This window comes from Micromys minutus, assembly GCF_963924665.1.
Source record: "Micromys minutus genome assembly, chromosome: 12".
Lineage (NCBI taxonomy): Eukaryota > Metazoa > Chordata > Mammalia > Rodentia > Muridae > Micromys > Micromys minutus.
Window position 1 is genome coordinate 55,392,349 of NC_137981.1, and position 19,411 is coordinate 55,411,759.

At 44.0% G+C, this 19,411-nt stretch overlaps 1 protein-coding gene across 1 annotated transcript in view; it reads right to left on the reverse strand.

Annotated features, from left to right (window-relative positions):
• Window positions 1-15,804, reverse strand: part of KIF13B (kinesin family member 13B) — a 148,183-nt gene extending 132,379 nt beyond the window's left edge. Inside the window, exons 1-2 of the mRNA XM_080926532.1 lie at window positions 15,717-15,804; window positions 913-1,006 (exon numbers count right to left, since the gene is read on the reverse strand). Of these exons, the coding sequence (XP_080782658.1) occupies window positions 913-1,006; window positions 15,717-15,771 (149 nt within the window). The 5' untranslated portion in view covers window positions 15,772-15,804. The remainder of the gene's footprint in view (window positions 1-912; window positions 1,007-15,716) is intronic.
• Between the last annotated feature and the right edge of the window lie 3,607 nt (window positions 15,805-19,411).

Sequence of the window (19,411 nt, forward strand, 5' to 3'; positions counted from 1 at the left end):
CCAAGTCCAGCACTCATTAGAACTCAAGCCAAAAGACCACCACAAAGTGCTACAGCCACATTACCACAATATTTAGAGTATCTACTTGGCATGAAAAGAAAGTCTCCCCCTCCTGACTAAGTCCAGGGTGAGCACAATAGCATACCCATACAGATGTTACCCCATAAAACCCTTCTTTCCTACTTTACTTTGCTGTCTACATTGCCATTTCTCCTAATTCACCTCATAACTATCAAAAACTACCTAACAAAAACATACAATCCAGAGATAGGTGTAGTAGCATACACCTATAATTCCAGCACTCAGGAGACTGGCAGCAAAAAACTCCAAATCCAAGGCTGGCTTGGGCGATGATGTAAATCTCCTTGTCTACTTCCCCTGGTTTCTTTAATGTAAGCCCGGCTTACTTGATCTAATTAATTTCACTCCAATTTTTGGGGGGGAAACATCTCATCATTCTTTCCCAATTCACTTCTTTCTCTTTTGTTTACACATTCACCCAAATCCACAAGTGATGCTGAGATGTCTCTATCCTCAGCCTGACAGTCAGGGTGTGCCTCAAAGAGTTAACAGAGCACAGTAATTAAGTTAGATGGTCGCCAACCCTCTGAGGGCTGTAGGAAAGGCAGCTCCTGGAATGGCTGAAGTAAAAGCCAGCAGGGTAAGCTGCCTGCCTGCCTGGCCCATCAGCCAGCACCTGCTTGAAGCCCACCTCATCACTTCAGCCCTTACTGCCACATGTCTTTGAGTCCCCCTGTCCTCCTGGCTGTCTGCAGCGCTCCTGACACCCCCTCACTCATCTTCGGCCTGGGGACAGCCTCCTAGTAGGCAGCCATGTGTCCTTAGGAGCACCCTCATTTGTCCAGTAGCCACTGATGGTTTCAGTGAACATGGTATTACTTCAAAACTTACCGGGCATCTCCTTTGGAAAGATTTGTATTTACAGGATTCAGAATAACTTTGTTTGCTTCAACATCCACCACACATTTGGTATGTAAGTCAATTTCTGCAGATAAACAAAAAGAAAAAAAAATCATGCTTAAGAAATAAATAATTTCTGGGAAAGTATTTAACAGAAACCCCACAGTGTTCTGTGAAAACTACACTAAGAATAGACAGAAACTTTCTCAGTCTAATAAAACTAACATACTTGATGGTGAAAGACATCAGCACAACAATGTTTACTGGTCAAATCTACTCATTTCTGTACTGGACACTGTAGTCAGGGCAGTCAGGCAAGAAAAACTAATACAGACATTCAGACTGGAAGGAAGGAAGGGAGGGAGGGAGGGAGGGAGGGAGGGAGGGAGGGAGGGGAAGGAAGGAGGGAGGGAGGGAGGAGTGAATTTTCTATTTGTAGATGGTTCTGCCTTGTATACTGAAAAGTCCTATAGGATGCACTAAAAAAGGATCAAACAATATGTATGTGTATACACTGTGTGTACAGAATATGCTTTTGAATACAGAAGCATTCCTTGTGTTTCTATACACCAGCAATGGAAATATGAAAATGAAATTTTTCAAAAGTTGCTTTAAAATAGCATCAAAAAGTTTAGATTAGAAATAAATTGAAAATAAATTCAAGATTTGTATAATGAAAACTCTAAAACAAAATTGAAAAGAGTTAAGGACTTAAGTTAAGTGGAAAGACATTCTACATTCACAAATCCTTAGCAACATGGGCAGGGGTGAGAGTCAGAGAGAGAAAAGACCATACAAAAACTAAAGAAACAAAATTGCCAACCACATCTATATACTCAGGGACTTGCACTAGAAAACACTGAGAAGTCAACTGCACATGGAAGTGCAGGAGGTAATCTAGCACTTAGGAGGAAGAGGCAGATGGATCAGGAGTTCAAGACAACCCTTAGAAGAATAGGAATGTGGAGACCAGCCTAGTCTAGAAATACTGTCTCAAACAACAACATAGTCTTACAATTACACTTCAATAATAATGACGATCAATAATCCAATTTTCAAATCGGCATATTACCAGGATACCTCTCAAAACAGGTACAAAAATGCCCAGTGAGCACAGGAAGCCGTGCAGTACCATGTGGTGTATATGGTGTCTCCAGACACCACAGAAAGGCAAATCAAACCACAATGAGATGCCCCTTGACACCCTCGAAGAGAACAATAACCAACAAGAAAAAACAAAGGTTGGCAAGGATGTGCAGAAGGCACATGACTGGCATACAAGTGGGCCAGTCACTTGGGAAAACAGCTCAACAGTTCCTCAAAGGGCTAAGCAGGGTCACCATACAACCCAGCAACTCTAGATACATGGCCAAGAGAAACAGAAACCTGCATCCACACAAAAATTACTAGACAAAAAGTTCATGGCAGTGTATTTTGCATAAAGTAGAAAAAGAAACAACCCCAAAAGACCACCAGCAAAACCCAGATAATGTGAATTGCCACAGAATGGAACATTATTCAATAATTAAAATGAGTAGGGCCAGTGAGAAGGCTCAGCAGGAAAAGGGCTTGATGGGCAAGCCTGATGACCTGCATTCCACCTTTGGAACAACCCACAGTGGAAGGAAAGAATCAGCTCCACAAAGCTGCCCTCTGATCTCCACATATGCAGGTTAGTACACACAACAATAAGTGTTAAAGGAATAAAGTGAATGAACTCCTGATACAAGCCACTACTTGGCTGAGGCTTACAGTGACCTTAAAAAGACAGTTAAAGGCCAGTAAAAAGGCTAATTGGCAAAGGCACTTAAAGTACAAGCCTGAAACATGGGTTCCTTCCCTGTTGCCCATGTAAAGGTGGAAAAAGAGAACCAGTCTGACGTCCACACATGCACAATGGCAGGCACACATCTGCATACACACATCATACATACACATACCACCACCACCAATAATAATAGTAATAATAATAACAATAATAATAATACAAAATTTTTAAGTCACAAAGAACCACATGGTATGAGATTCCATTCAATCTAAACGCCCAAGTAGAGAAATGTACCAAAGAAAAAGTAGATGAGGGGTGTCTGGAGCAAAGGAACAACTGTTGGAGGTTGAGTTTTCTTCTGAGGGTAACAAAATGTGTTCCTGAGTATACAATTGAGCTAACTACAAACCACAAAGTTGGCTACATTGTTTGGATAGGAATTGTGTCAGAACACAGCTGTTAAAAAAAATAGTCTGCCTCGTGTTTATGTTCTCTAGCTTTCATATTCTTCTATTTGCCTGACCCAAAAAGTGCTTCAGCCTGCCTTACTCCCCTCTGCCAAAAGATAAGCTCTCAGGAAAGCGGCTGTGCCCTGTGGACTCAGTTGTAGTTCCCAAATAAGCCTGGCCAAATGTCTATGTCACAGTTGTGATAAAGTATTTCCATGTCAGAGAAGCCACATTTTTATTCATTTTAACTTATATAGCAACTGCAAAATAAAATGAGTTCCTCCTTTGCCAGCCTACATTAACTTTTGCATATCTACTATTTGATTCCTTTCCAGTTTTACCTAGATGTGAAAGACTAATTCCAAAAGGGAGTTTCTGCTCTGTGGTGGCCAGTTAGCCTTGGCATCTACTTCCAATGCTTTGGGCTTTCTTTAACCAGCTGTAGAGAGTCCCCAAAAGGAAGCAAGAAAGGCTCAGCACTAGGGGGCAACTTTGCAAACACTCAAGGGTGCCCTCTTCTGTGGGTTGAGCTTGAGCATACAGCCATGGAGACTCACTAATAGGCTTGCCCAGTGATATCTGACCACACTGGATGGGCTGGCCCCTCACACAGAGCTCTATTACACAAACACATCAGTAAAGCTCCGGAAGCACTGACTCAGAACCCACAATCTCACCGCCCACCACAAAGTCAGTGTAGCTTTGAGTTTGCTAAGAATGCCTCCTGGCCTACCTGCAAAACTGGGCATTCACTAAGAATGTACAACCACATTATCGTGAGTTGGAAGAGGACTCAAGGAATCTAAGCATTTCCCTTCGATATCCATACACTTGGATGCCTCTGCCCTGCTTGCAAACACCTTTTTCAAGCAGGGTATTACTTTCACCCAGGCTGGAATAAAACTCATGATCCTCTTACCTCAGTTTGCCATGTGTTGTGATACAGGCATGTGCTTAAACTCCCGGTAAGCCCCACTCTTTTAACTGCTCCTCCCTCTGCAGCATGCACATGCACACTCGAACCCACAAATACACACACACACACACACACACACACACACACACACACACAATGTGGGTCATCAAACCTAATTAATAATTTGGAAGCATTAAATGGTATGATTAAGAAGCTGGAAATTGTCATCACCAAGTATCACTTAATAATTAAAACATCGAACATAAATTCACTTTATCCTAAAGACACTGACATATATAATATACCCCTACATGCCACTCAAAGGCAGCCTTTAACATGTAATTAGCTATCTATTACTATTAGCTCAAGACTTTTTGTTTATTCTTTTTGTTGTTGTTGTTGGGAGTCGTTTTCTTGAGACTGCATTTTACCCTGACTGAAGCCCAGACTGAGACACAAGGCCATCCTCTCAGTTTTTGGGTTTGTTTTTGTGTGTGTGTGTGTGCCTCTGGAATGTTGGGATTACAAGAGTGAGAAACCACACCCATAGCTCAGTATTTACCAAATAAAATTGCCACCCCAATCCCGTCAACTGGTGGACAGATATTGAGAGAGGCTTTTCACGGTGTTTACAATGTGTCAGAATTTACAGTCTAGAACACACCCAAACAACCAGTGAGGTCTGGAGAGCTTGAAGGCTGGTTATCCAAGGAAGCACTTTAGGGAATGAAGAGAAGGACTTTACTCAATGTGAGAATCTGAGTTTGGTCCCCAACAACCACCTAAAAAGCTTAGCATATTTAAAAGAAAATGGCACACTCTGGGTTCAGTGCTGGACTGCATCTCAAAAAATAAGGTGGGGAGTGACTGAGGAAGACGCCTGGCACCATCCTCTAGCCTCCACTTGAACACACTGACACACATGTACATATAACACAATGGGGAAATGGCTATGTACCACCTCTGAAAATAAAGCTACAGAGTTCATTCGTAGCAGCATTATTCATAACCCTCAAAAGTATTAGAAGCCCAAGAATCCATTACTAAATGGCTGAATCAACAACATATATGTACACACACACACACACACACACACACACACAGTAACATTATTCAGTCTTTAAAAACAAATTTGTTATATGTTTTTGAAACAGGACCCCATGTAACCTAGGCTATATATGTAGCTGAGGCTGTCCTTGACCTCCCAATCCTCTTGTCTCTACTCCTAAGTGTTGAGACCATAGGTGTGCAACACCACACCCACTTCTCGGTTGAACCATGAGGTTACTATGTTAAGTGAAACGAATGACGCAGTCACGAAAGATTCCACTTACATGAGGTCCCAGAGTCAGATTCACAGAGACAGAAAGGGGAATGGCAGGGTCAGCAGGCTGGATAGGAGTTAAGCAGTTAATTATACAATTTCGAGGAGGGGAGGGGGTTGATGTTTTGTTTTGTTTTGTTTTGGGGATAGTAGGCAGGAGGAGAGGCAGGGCTTCACACTGTAGCCAGAACTGGCCAAAACACTTAAGAGCAATCCTCCAGCCTCTGCCTGTAGTCTCGATCTCCCAATTGCTGGGATTGGTTATATATCACCACACCTGTGAAAAGGTTGTCTCTGCTCATCAGTGGTGATGATGGTAAGTCAAAGTGAAACATCCTTAATGTCTCCAGCCAATACATTTAAAATGGTTCAAATATTACCAAATACCAATCATTATTACAATAATATGGGCACATTTATTCATAATGAAACCTAAAGTAACAAGATTAAGATTTAATTAGGAACCTTCAGTAATAAATTAAGTTTGTGGTATGACTAAGCAGACTTTATAATCCCAGGACCATGGGTACTTTGATAAATTCCTAAGCCTTTAAAGGAAGGGATGACAGGAAATATACTGTATTAGCATTAAAGGCCCCAAACTATTGTAGGTCAGTATTCCCAAACAGGATTCCACATCAAATTATTCATGAGATTAACTATCAACAGCTGACACCTCTGCTTATTCAGCCAGTGTATTAGTCACTCTGTAAGAGTGAGCAATCATTTGAAACAAGTCTTTCTTCGATGTACAAATAAGCTGTGGTTTGTACCCCAATGACTTCATATTAAAATACGGGCAGGGCTGGGACACTCCCCTTATGTAACTCATGTTCTGTCTGAGGAAATGGATCTTCCACTTGTGAGTGAAGTATCACAGATGCCCATTTGGTGGTCAGCCTTTCTGATTCCAAACCAGATTGCCCACACCCAAACACAGAGACCCTCCCTCTTCTTACCAGCCATGTCACTAAAAAAGCTAGCCCTAACTGATTCTTCAACACCTTTAGTGCCCATTTTGTAAAGGAAAATCATAAATTACGTATGAGATTTACTTTTTAATTTTAAAATTTGGGTAATGTGTGGTACTGTTTTCAAGTCCCAACTTTCATTTATCTACACTGCTCATGGAAGTGGCTTCTACTCTTTACTTCAGGTTTCTGGACTCCTCTGACAGTGGCCCAGTGTTCCAAATCACAGGCTAAAAACTGACAATACCATGTAAATACAAAGTGACCTGGGAGCTGGCAAGATGACCAAAGAAAAAGGTGCACATAGCGCATGCCAGCATCGCTGGGGAGAAACTAGAACCTCCATGCACTGATGCAGGATTGTGAAGTGATACACACACTTTACAGTAAAGCTCAACAGTTTCTGGAAAGTTAGATCTGGTGCATGTCAGAGCAACTCCACTCCTGTGTCCACACAGATGCAAAATGAATATACACCTCCATACAAAAACTTGTACACCAGCTGAGCAAGGCAGCACAGTCTGCAATGTCAGCACAAGAGAAGGTTATGCAGAAATGGGAATAGGCCACGGAAGAGCCTGACTCAAAAAGCCAAATTTACCTCACACACGGTGGCACACACCTTTAATGCCAGCATTCCGAGGCAGGAGCAGGAGGAGCTCTGTAAGTTCCAGGTAGCCTTGTCTACAAAAGTGAGTTTCAGGTAAGACAGACAACACAGTGAACCTACATCTCAAAATAAACAAAAAAACAACAACAAAACACACAAACACACAAAAACCCACAAACAAAATCAAAAAGAAAAACCCTAAACTTATACTACATGTTATACAGCTTGACTCGTATTAGCCAAAAGATGGGAACAAACCAAATGCCCATCAACTGGTCAGTAAATAAACAAAGCGAGGCACAAATAGTATTCAGACATAAAAAGAATGGAGTTTTGATTCATGTTTTATAATATAATATACATATTTTATATTTATATATATATATATATATATATATATATATATAAAAGTCCTAAATTCATTATGCCAACTGGAAGAAGCCTGTTCCTGTTTGTATGACTCCATCTCTACAAAACACCAGGACAGGAAAATCCAGAGACAAGTGGGGATCAGGGAATGGGAAGTGACTGCTTTCTGGATAGAGCAACCATCTTGGGACTGAACAGCAGTGACAGATCTGAATGTCCTAAAACAGACGGGTATAATTTTGGTACATAAACCTATCTAATATTTTTAAAGGAAGAGGAAGAACCAGGCACTTGAAACTATTCAGGAGGCTAAATAAGGCCAACTAGAACAAGAAGGGAGAGTGAAGGGGAGGGAAGGAAACTTAGAAAAGATCCTAACCCTACTACCCTCAATAGATATAAAACACTGTTGGAGTCCTTCAAACATTTCCTTTCAGACAGGATTTATTGTGCTCCAGGTGGCTGCCAAGGATAACCTTGAACTCCTCCTCCTGTGGGGGCTACAGGTGTGTACCACCACACCCATTTTATATGGTGCTGGGGTGGGAGCTAGGCTCTATGTATGCTCAACATACTGCCTACACCCCACTCCATCACAAAATCATCCATCTATTTAGATTATGTTATTCTGAAAATTACCATCAGCACCATGAGGCCAAAACAAATGGCCACTACTGTGACATCTGATTGCAGGCCAGTTATTCTGTGATACATTTTGCCTCCATGGTCTTACACAGCATTACTGCCATCTTGGTTCTCTTGGGTCCCTCTTGGCCTCTGTGACCTCCTCCTTCACACAGGCCCTAACATAAATTCTCTCTTCTACAGTGATGACTCCAGGTCTCTTCAGATTCTTAGTCCCTGAGTTTGAGTCTCTCTTACACAACTGCCTTTCTCCATTACGGGAAACCACTGAGTTTATTCCTGGCACCTGCAACTGCTAACTCTACAAGTACAGATAGAGTACCTGGCACATTACCATTGACTCAAGCTGGCTAATGACTCAGAGCAGGGTTCACTGTCTTCAACACCTCCCCCTAAAACCTGCCTCTCCTGCACTTCTTGGGTAGAGCCATCAGCAGGTACCTAGTCATCTAGTGATGCAGACCTGAGGTAGATTCAGTAGGCTCAGTGCTCCTCAGATGAACACCATCCGAACCCCTTCTACACCACCACCGTGGGTCTTGGAGGCAAGGAAGACAGCCAGGACTGCTAGCAGAGCATTCTCAGACCCAAGCCTACTGCTCTACAATTGTCACTACCACACAAGCATCTGTGGCCTGATCATGAACTGGCCTGTGCCACCTGCTGTTACCTAAGTTCCTTTGGTAACCAGCATGGTGACTTGTGCCTGTGTTTACTATCATCACTAAGGATGCTGAGGTAGGACCCCTGTAAGTTTGAAGCCAGCCTGACTGACTAGGTTGTACAGTGGTACCCTGTACAAAGGGAAGAAAGAGACCATCCTCTCAGAATGACAGGTTCCTCTGACTACCGTCTGTCTTCAGATCTGCCTGGTTCCTATGAGGCCCAGTAATAGCACAAGCTTTGATAGCAGGCCCCCAAAATACTAGTTTGACTATCCTACAAGGCTAATCCCCTTCTCTGGGATTGTGAAATATAGAAATTCTACAAAGACATATCAAAGTTTGGCTTGAAGAATACAGTAAATGTGTGCATTTTCCAAAAACTAGAGCTGGGCCAGGTGTGGCAGTGCACACATTTAATCCATTGCAAAGAGAGGCAAAAAAATCAGATCTCTGAGAGCTCCCTCAAGGCCAGCCTGGTCTAGAAGTACCAGAACAGCAAGGGCTACAAACTAAGATTCTGTCTAAACAAACAAACAATAAACAAAGCTGGAACTGTTACCAGTGACAGTGTGTGTTTAGTTTCAGGCCCCAGAACAAACAGCTGTGGTGCATATTTTACATACCAAAGCAGACCTGTCCTCCAAGTTCTCCCAGCATCCCTCAGTCCCTACCTGGCACACTCAGCCCTCTACCCTGAACTTTCCAGCACAAGGGCTGGGTGGCTCTTCCCTATATAATCCTAGACATTTTGGTCTCTAGCACCTCTTCCTCCCTCTCTGCCTGAGGCTTTCTCTCTCTCTTCCTCCTCCCCTCCCCCCCACTTCCCTCCCATGTTGACTTCCCTGGTTGACTTCCTTGGAACAAGTGAATTCTCCTACCAGAGAGCAGTTTCCCAATAAACTTGCCCATATATACTCTAATCTAGCTTTAACTGGTTCATTTCACTGGTGCAAAATAACTTATCAGCACACACCAACACTTGGGAAGCTGAGGTAGGAAAAGAGCAAATTTGCAACCAACCTGGGCTACTTAGTGAGATTTTTGTCTTGCAGGGAAATAAAAACAAAACAAACAAACAAAGCAAAAACAGTAAACTCTGTAACTCACAATAGAAAATAGCTCTGGGACAGGGCTAATGATAAAGCCACACAAAACATAAAAGGCCCTAAGTTAGAGACCCAGCAACAAACAGGAACTCAGCACAGCTACTGGAGCAGGTCTTTGGAAGATCACTATCAGAGGACTAGCAAGATGGTCCAGTCCACAAAAAGTGCTTACTACCAAACCTGACAGAGTTTGAGTCCTAGGACCTACACATTGGATAGAGAGAATCAACTTCCACAAACCCCAGCACTCCAGAAGAAAAACAGAAAAAGCAGTTGTTACAGTTTTTCTTCAACCAATACTTAAACTGGTTAGGTTAATGATACCACTTTCTACTGCTTGTATGAGCGAAAGCTGGGCTCCATTCAGTCACACTTCCCTGATCATGAGGCACTGATCATCTCTGCCAAGTTTGTTCAGAGAACATGTCCTGCCACCAGTGAGCAGAGATCAATAAATCCATTTCCATTCAATAAATGCCTCAATTCACCTCCTTAAGTAATAGCTTTATCAGTGCCGTCTCCCACATTTAGAACTGAAGAAGTGAAAAAGTGAGATTAGTCATGGTTTAACGCAGGTGACAGGGAAATGGTAACACAGGTTGTAACAAAGTTGCCTGTTACAGGCATGCACCTGCAGCAAATGCTCCAGTCCTCTGTACACAGACCCAAGTTTCAGTCCCTGGACTGACAGCAGGAACAGTGTTGTAATGATTGGGGTGTCTCCCTGGATATTGGCACACCAAACAGATGTCAGCAAACAACTACTTTCTGTTTCAGCAAACACTGTCAGAAATTCCCAGTCTCGGCCACCTGTGGTTCCACATTTGTCAGACATCTTTCTAAAAGATCCAAAGCCTCCCTGTGATCAAACCCCAAGGTCGAAACCACCTTGTTTGGCTCCTCACTTTCCTAGAGAACTCTTCCTATCTCTCCTCCTTGATGGACAGGGCCTTCGAAGTTTCCCATTTCTGAAGCTGCCCAGTGTCTTCTGAATCAAGGCTACTAGAGTGTGGCCAGCCCCCTCTGACTTGTTTACCTGGTTTCATTTCTATCCAGTAGGTTTTAGACCTGCCCAGCTACGGCAAGGAATCTGCCATCTTATCTAGTCTTCTGACCTTGCCTTGCAACCAGCAATCTTTCTCCTTCCTGCCTGTGGCCACATGAAGTTCTACAAGTCTAAAGAGAGCTCCAGACCAGCCACCTACGCTGGCTTCTGGCCTAGCTGTCAGTAGGAGTCCTGCGTTCCTCCCCTCCTCATCCCTTCTCCTCCAGTCAACCCTGCAGAACCCTCCTTTGGGACAGGCCAATCTAGTCTCTGCTGCCTAAACAGGCCTTGCTCCTTCTTGCCTCTGTGCTTGGCTTCCTCCTCAGAGAACCAAGGTCTTCCCCTCCCACCCAGGGAAATCATAGGCCTACTGCTGGGAATGTTTTGTAACCCAGATCTGCCCTCCTTGGTGAAGTGGTCCCTAATCACCAGGCATGCAGAGGTCTTTCACTCCTCTAAATTCCTCTGTCCCTGTCACTCACCTGGCACTTAATAAGTAGCAGTGTGCTCTACCTGTTTATCTCTTCATCATCTTACATCACATGACAGTCATTCCCTCACACAGAAACCATACAGCACACTTGAAGACAGGGGCAACACTGGACAACACAAACAAGGTCTTTGACAAAATCCTCCACAAGAGCAACCCATTTCCTTTCATTTCTTCTAGCCCTGGCCCCCTGCGCTACACGGGGTTTCTATTCACCTAAGGCCACACTAAGAAATTCATTCTTAGTTACACACAGGGGTTCAAGTTCTGCTCTCCCCAAAGCAAGTCTGTCTTAGCTGGCACCGCTTTCAATTATGGTCCCTCCACTTTACCACCAAGACCAGGACTTCTGGAAGCGCTGACTCTTTCAGACATCATTTCTGACTTTTTTTGTACTTTACCTTTAAATGCTGCAGAATGGAAACTTTAAACTCGCTGAAATACCTTCTGAAATAGTTTATCACACATGCTCAAGAACACCTGACAATCCTTCTGGCTAAACTTCTGGCATAATTTTCTGTTCCATTCCCTTAACAAAAGTATTTTCCAAACACTTTATGTTTTCCTCCCTGGCTAATCTTTCACATACTTTTAAACTGGCAGTTCCTAGACTGAAGCTCCCATACAATCAAGTATGAACTAGAAACCTGGCAAGTAGTCAATATTCATTTACCTATTGAACATTTTTATTGGATATTTTATTTATTTACATTTCAAAAGTTATCCCCTTTCCGGGTTTCCCCTCTGGAAACCTCCATCCCATCCTCCCTCCCCCTGCTTCTATGAGGGTGCTCCCCCACCCACCCAACCCACCCACTTCCACATTAAATATTTTTTAAACTACCCAATGTAAAATATCAAATTCCTGAAAAGGAGACTGTCCCTGATCTAATGGACATTATGCTGAGAAAACCTTCAGAGAGGCTGAGGAGATGGTTCAGTGGTTACAAGCACTAGCTGCTTCAGCAGAGGACCCAATGTTCAGTTCCCAGAACCCATGTGGTAACTCACAGAGCCTACAACTCCAGTTTGAGAGGATCCAACACCCTCTTCTAGCCTCTTTGGACAATGTACACATGTGGTGCATATACATGTATGCAGAAAAAAATAAACTCATGCACATAAAACAAAAATAAAGGCCTCTCAGATTATTTATAATAAGATATGAAATGGTCTTCTGTGCGGTATGTGGAAGGATATAATGTATCTGCTGAGTTGTAGTCTAAAAGAACAGGCAAAAACTAAGCATGATAGAACAAGACTGTGATCCCAGCACTCAGGAGGTTAGAGGCAGAAAGAACCTCAACTACAAGCAACTGAAGCTAGCCTGAGCCACCTGAGACCCAATCACAAAACAATACCAGAAAGAGAAAGATCTGCAAATACAAGTTCAAAATCTTTTTTATATTTTTGGTTGTGAGCTTAGCCTTTAACGGCTGAGCCATCTCTCCAGCCCTCAAAATCTTTTTTAAAAGATTATTTATTTTATGTATGTGAACACACTGTTGTTGTCTTCAGACACACCAGAAGAGGGCATCAGATCCCATTACAAATGGTTGGGAGCCACCATGTGGTTGCTGGGAATAGAATTCAGAACCTCTGGAAGAGCAGTCAGTGGTCTTAACCGCTGAGCCATCTCTCCAGCCCTCAAGAGCTTTTAAATAACATTTACCCTTTTTCTTTAGCAGCTTAGCTTCCTATTTCAGATGACTAGAAGCTGTAATGTTAAGGCTATGTAAGATTACACATACATGTGCGCCAAACACCAGAATGAAAACACTAGTGCATATAAGACCTTGGTTAAGTCCTCTGTATCACCAAAGGAAAAAAGGTGAAAAATAGAGGCCAGGAGGAAGGAAAGCTAGCTGGTTAGCAGACAAAGATATAGGGAAATTTTTGCTTAAAAAAAAAAAAAACAATTTTACTATTTTTACACAGCCCAGACTCACCTCAAACTGAGATCCTTCTGCCTCCACCAACTTCCAAGATTATAGACAGACAAGAGACCAACAGACAGACAGACACACACACACACACACACACACACTTCCTTTATCTTGACAAATTAGCCACTACAACTCTAGTTGTCATTAAATTAGGAGCTACAGCTTGATATTCAAGTAAACTTCCCAAAGCTGCAGACAGTTGAGCGGAGAAACTGAAGCCCCTTAAGTACAACCAGCCACTGAGCCTCACAAAGAACTGAACCCTACACCGAGTTCTGGAGGCCTCAGACTTCCCTCAAAAGACACAAATGTCACTCAGACAACAGAGCCTCTGATCAGAAGTACAACCCAGTGACCATGTCAACCCTCAGGAGGCTTCCTGTACACACATTAAGTCAGGAGCACCCAGAACTAGACCCAACTACTTGACAGCCATATGCTATCACTTAAAACACCACCTTTCCCAGAAGAAGTAATGTATAAATAGGATTCTTTTCAAACTCAGCAAAAAGAAGCTCAGTTTTGTTACTGCCTTTTCATAGGAACTCAAGATGCCAACTTAGAAGTAATAAGCTTTCGGATTCCTCTCTAGCGTATTTCAGAATAACCTGTAGATGAAGAAATTATCTGTGGTGAGCACTGGAAACAGAAGACAGTGTAAGCAAAGAGACTAGGAGGCAGTTGTCACTGGACAATGGAACCAAACTGTAATTCATTTTGAAGTGAGTTCAGCCAGCAGTGGTTGGTGCACTCAGGAGGCTGAGGCAGGAAGATGACTGCAAGTTCCAGACCACCCTGGTCTACACAAGGAGACTGCATCTAAATAAATAAATGGGGAAAATAGAACTGGGGAGCTGTCTGGATGGTTGACTGAACTCAGATGGTTCAGTGGATAAAACACAAGTGAGAACCAGTGTTCCGCTCCTTAGAACCTGTGTTAGGTGTCATGGTGAATGCCTTTCATCTCAGCACTAGAGATCCGGGCAGAGGCAGGCAGATTTTTGTGAATTTGAGGCCAGCCTGGTCTACATGAGTTCTAGGGCAGCCAGGGCTATGTAGTCAGACCCAATCTCAAAAAAAAAAAAAAGGGGGGGGGGGAGGGAGAGAACGGAAGATAGTGTTCAATACAAGGAACAGCTAACATATACTCTATAGCAAAAATCATTCAATGAATGTCTCAAAACTCTGAGCATTGGTAACAGCCACCATCAGAATTACAAGCACAGCAAATTAAAGACAGTAGCTTCCTCCCAGTAAGAAAAAACAAGGAAGAGTCGGGCTCTTAACTAGCTGTGCCAAGCCCTGCTCTGGTGGCTGGCTAGAGGCCTCCTTCAGCACTGACATTTCCAAGTGTTTTGCAAAAAAGGAAATTTTAAGAATGTGCTGAACCCATCCTTTCCAAGACATTTCCAGATAAGTCGGGTTTCACTTGGCTGTTTTCTTTTGGTTTTTTGTTTTGTTTTTTTTTCTTAATCTCAGTAATGATCACGATAAGCCTAAAGTGATCTAAAATAAAGACGTCTGGATACTCAAAAATGGAAGGACTGAAAACTTTCAGACTTCTAAGCTACTCACGCTGTTCTGTGATAACCTGGGTGCAAAGAGGCAATGAGCTGAGAGCTTAAAAAGTTGTCTTCCCATAGACAACCAGAGAAATCTTTGTCAACTGTTGCACCTGTTTACCCTCAATATATACGCAAAAGGGCAAGGCGACAGAAAACTATTTCCTACCCCCTTGACTCTGAACACAACACTAGAAACCTTAGAAAATGAGTCCTGAACTTAAAAATTATTCTAGCTACTCAGTATTCTAAATCAATGAGCTGCAATTCCATCTCCCGGGAGCGCGGCAGCAACCTCAAATAACAAGACTTGTATATAAAGAGTTTTCAAACACATCATCTCATTTTAAGTACCCTGCCCAGTCACCCTCTGGTGGAGCCGCAAAGGCAAAACCCAGCTACTCTCTGGACTCAAGCTGGGCTTCAGTCCTTCCAACTTGGATAGATGATTTACGTGTCTTGGGTTTATCTACTTTCTCTACCCTCCCTACAGACTTCAGAGCATGTCTGAAAGATACAATTTCCCAAGAATCTTGGCACCGAGACTACTTATTGTTGAGGTGATTACTATCACTCCAAGAAAAAGAAAAAAAGAAACATCTCGACAATCATAAACCTGAAAGAACTAAGAAGGCATGCCCTTCCTTTTCTGCAAACAGCCACAAGGTGCAGGTTCAAGGGATGGAACGTGGAAAATCGAAAAGTAGGGCTGTCCGCCCTAAGAGCTGCGTGCACAGGCGGGCTGCGAGGCCGGAGCTGCCCCAGGCCTGGAGAGCTCGGTGACAGCTGGCTGGTGGGGCGGAGGGCTGAGGGCCCGACCGCGCCGTCGAGGGCGCACGCGCGCTAAGGGGAGCCCGCCGAGACCCCCGGGACGCCGAGGCTCTACCACCACAGGCACCTGTCGCCCCCGGCCCGGGACAAGCCCTCACCTCGTCGGTTCATTGGCCGGACTCGTACCGCCACTTTCACTTTGGAGTCGCCCATCGTGCTGCCGCCGGGATTCTCACTGCACCTCCGTCTACCACAGCCACCGGACAAACTCTCCGAGGCCAACCCGGCGGGCGGGGGCTGTGGGGAAAAGGGGGCGGGACCAACGAGGGGCGAGGACCGGTGCGCCCTGGGGCATGCCGGGATTTGTAGTTCTCTCAAGGCCGGCCGAGGCGCTGGCGGGAAAATTCGCGCGTCGCTCTCTGGAACTTGTAGTCATCTGTCGCCGTTTTAATTACTGTGCCTCTGTTCCGGCACCTCCCTCTCCTTTCCTTCTCTTACTTTACTTCTTCCTCTTTCTTCTTTCTTTCTTCCTTCCTATCTTCCTTTTTTTTTTTTTTTTTTGTTTTTTGTCTGTGGAAAGTTTTCCGGAAATTAAAATTAGGGTTTTATGAACGTTAGGCAAGCGCTCTGCCCTTGAGTTATAGTTCCAGCCTTCCTTTTTGCAATTTTTTGAGATAACAAGAGTTTATTAAGTTAGTTTTTAAGATTTATTTTATTTATATGAGTACACTGTAGCTGTCTTCAGACACACAAGAAGAGGACAGCAGATCCCATTACAGATGGTTGGGAGCCACCATGTGATTGCTGGGATTTGAACTCAGGACCTTGGGAAGAGCAATCAGTGCTCTTAACTGCTGAGCCATCTCACCAGTCCATTAAGTTTATTAAAAAAGAAAAAGAAAAAGGCAACCAAGAGTGGTGTCTCATACCTTTAACCCCAGCATTTGACTTGGAAAGCAGAAATAAGCTGATTACGGTTGAGTTTAAGGCCAGCTTGGTCTATAGCTTGCTTATTTGTTTGTTTGTTTATTTATTTACTGGAGGGAGGGAAGGGAGAGGGAGAGTGTGTGTAACATGTGGGCATATGTATCAAAAGACAACTTTCAGGAGGCAGTCCTCTCCTTCTGTCTACCCTGATGTTCCTAGAGATGAAATTCAGGTCACCAGGCTTGCCAGCCAGAACCTTTAACCACTGAACCATCTCAGTGGACGTGTCTGGAGTTTTGTTATAGTTGTTCATTTGCTGGATGTGTAGGGTTTTCTTTAACTTTTTAAAAAATGTGCATGGATGTTTGACTGAATTTATGTCTGTACCAAGCTCAGAAGAGGGCGTCAGATCACCTGGACCTAGAATTACAGATAGTGTGAGCTACCACATAGGGACTGAGAATTGAACCCAGTGAACCGTCTCTCCAGCCCCTGTGCTTGTGGTTTTGAGACAGGTCCACACAGAATTGCTCAAATTGGCCTTGTATTTGCAATCTTCCTATCTCAACTTCTCAAGTAGCTGGAAAAACAGGCCTGAGGCCTCTGGCCTGCCTCTTCATCTAGCCCTAGCTGGTCTGTGAACTCACCCAGTAGACAGGCTGGCCTCCAACTCAGAGATCCATCTGCCTTTATTTTCCAAGTGCTGGAGCTAAAGGTTTGCATGGCACCTCACCTGGATTCTGTAAAGCCTCAAACTCCAGCAGTTGTGTTGAGTCCAAGGTGAACAAGAGCTGAGCCTTTGTCTAAAAACCTCTTTCTCTCATTTCTCAAACCTCCCGTTTGATCCTTGGTTTTGTTGATCCTCTCTGACTGACTTGCCCCTCTCTGTGTCTTTGCTGACTTACCCTTCAGGATAAATGGGTGCATTCAACCGTGACCACAACCGCTGCATTCTCTGAGTCATAACCTTGGGTTATGGAAACAAACTTAAGTCAAATCCCACTCATTTGCCAACCTGTGGTCATGATCAACTTATTTGGTGGCTCAAGTTTCGTCTTTCTAATGTGTAAAATGGAGGCAATAACTGGGCAAATTTCAAAATCCATGTCACCCAACCTGCAGCGAAAACCCCTGGAACATTTATCCTGTAAGCCAATGAAACCAAAGTGTACATACTGTTTATCAGCCTCAGAGACTGCGGGTTGGTGGTTTGTTCGCCAAGTTTATCCTGCAAACATGTTCTATTTAGCCAACACAAAGTCAGATTTGGGGGTGCATTAATGACCCTTAATATATGTTAGAAACGCTAGGTCAGATATGAATAGCACTGGACATACTGTGATCCCAGCACACAGCAAAATGAAGCAGGAAGATTGCCATAAATTGAGATGAGTCTGGGCTACAAGCATCCTGCCTTGGTCTCCTTGTTGGGATTCTGTAAACCCCACCCCACAGTTACCTGGCCACAGCCAGGTATGCTCCGCCCCAGTTACCTGACACTATAAAAGGAGCTGCTTGCTCCCTCCTCTCTCTTGGCCTCTCCTTCTCTTACTCCCTTTGTCCCTCCTCTCCCCATTCCCTTCCTCCCTCTCTCCACATGCTCATTGCCCCTCTGCCTCTACCACCCTCTTAACTCCCCTCCCCATGCCCTGAATAAACTCTATTCTACACTATACTGTCGTGTGGCTGGTCCCTCAGGGGAAAGGGATTCCAGCATCCCCCCACCCCACCCCACCCCCCCGCCCCCCCACCCCCGTGCCTAGCCACACCTCTTTTCCATAACAGCATCAGTCTTAACTACTGGGACTACAGATGTGTGCCTCAATGCCCAGCCCCACTCTAGCTTCTTAAAGAGGGGCCATGAGATTAGAAAAAGAACAAAGTTATGCCGTTTCAATTGGAAATGTTATTTACATAGAAATTCAGGACGACTCAAGGTCTCTTTTGAAGATGCAGAAAAGGATTCTTAAGGCCTGCAAGTCATCCAGTTGACAGGTGAGAGGAAAGACAGCTAGTTGCAGGTTGTAACCTGCAACCTGGAGAGCCCCAGGGGCTGCACAGCCAGATAAACCGAAACTGGAGCTGGTCAAGTTGCCATGCTCTGGGGTGCAGTGGGTTGCCAAGAGGAGGGGAACTCCTGGTTTCTGTCTAGTCACCTTTGAGGTGAATGGGAAGAGAAGAAAGAAAAGCACTCTGTGGACAGTGTCTGGACAGTGTAGGTGTTCTGCAGAGGTTCAAAATAGATGTGAGATATTATCAGTTTTCACTGGGTCTAGGAGAGCCTCCTTTTACCCACTAGCATTTTGCAAACCTATCTATTGTGAAACTGATTTCTTGTTTTCTTTTTGTTCCATTGATTTGGCAGCTTCTGATGCTCGGGAACCTTTCTTCACCTTTCTGTTTATTTCTTTTAGGGGGTTTGTTTGTTTGTTTTGCTTTTGAGACAAGGTCTCACAATGTAGCTCTGGCTGTCCTAGAACTCACTATGTAGATCAGGCTGGCCTTGAACTGACAACAATCCACCTGCCAAGTGCTAGGATTAAAGGCTTGCCTCACCATGCTCCCCATCTGTCTCTTTATGGTTATTTTTGACCTGATGGTACTAATGGAATGCCTACTTCATGCCAGACACTACCCCAAGCCCTGTACATCTCTGAGCCTGTACCTTCCTCACACAGACTGGATGGAGCAGTTAATGTTATTGTCTGCACCCTGAGGTTGTAAAGCGGAGTAACTCATTCACAGAAGCCTGGCCATCAGCAAGCCACCCGCTGTTTTCTGCCACCTCTCCAAGCAGAAACAAAATCTGCACACAAATCGCTCAGTCCCCAGAAATTCCAAACAGCTCTGGTTTGCATTCCACTTCTCCCTCCAGGGAGACAGGGACTGTGTGTCACCCTAGATGTCCAGGAACTCAATCTGTAGA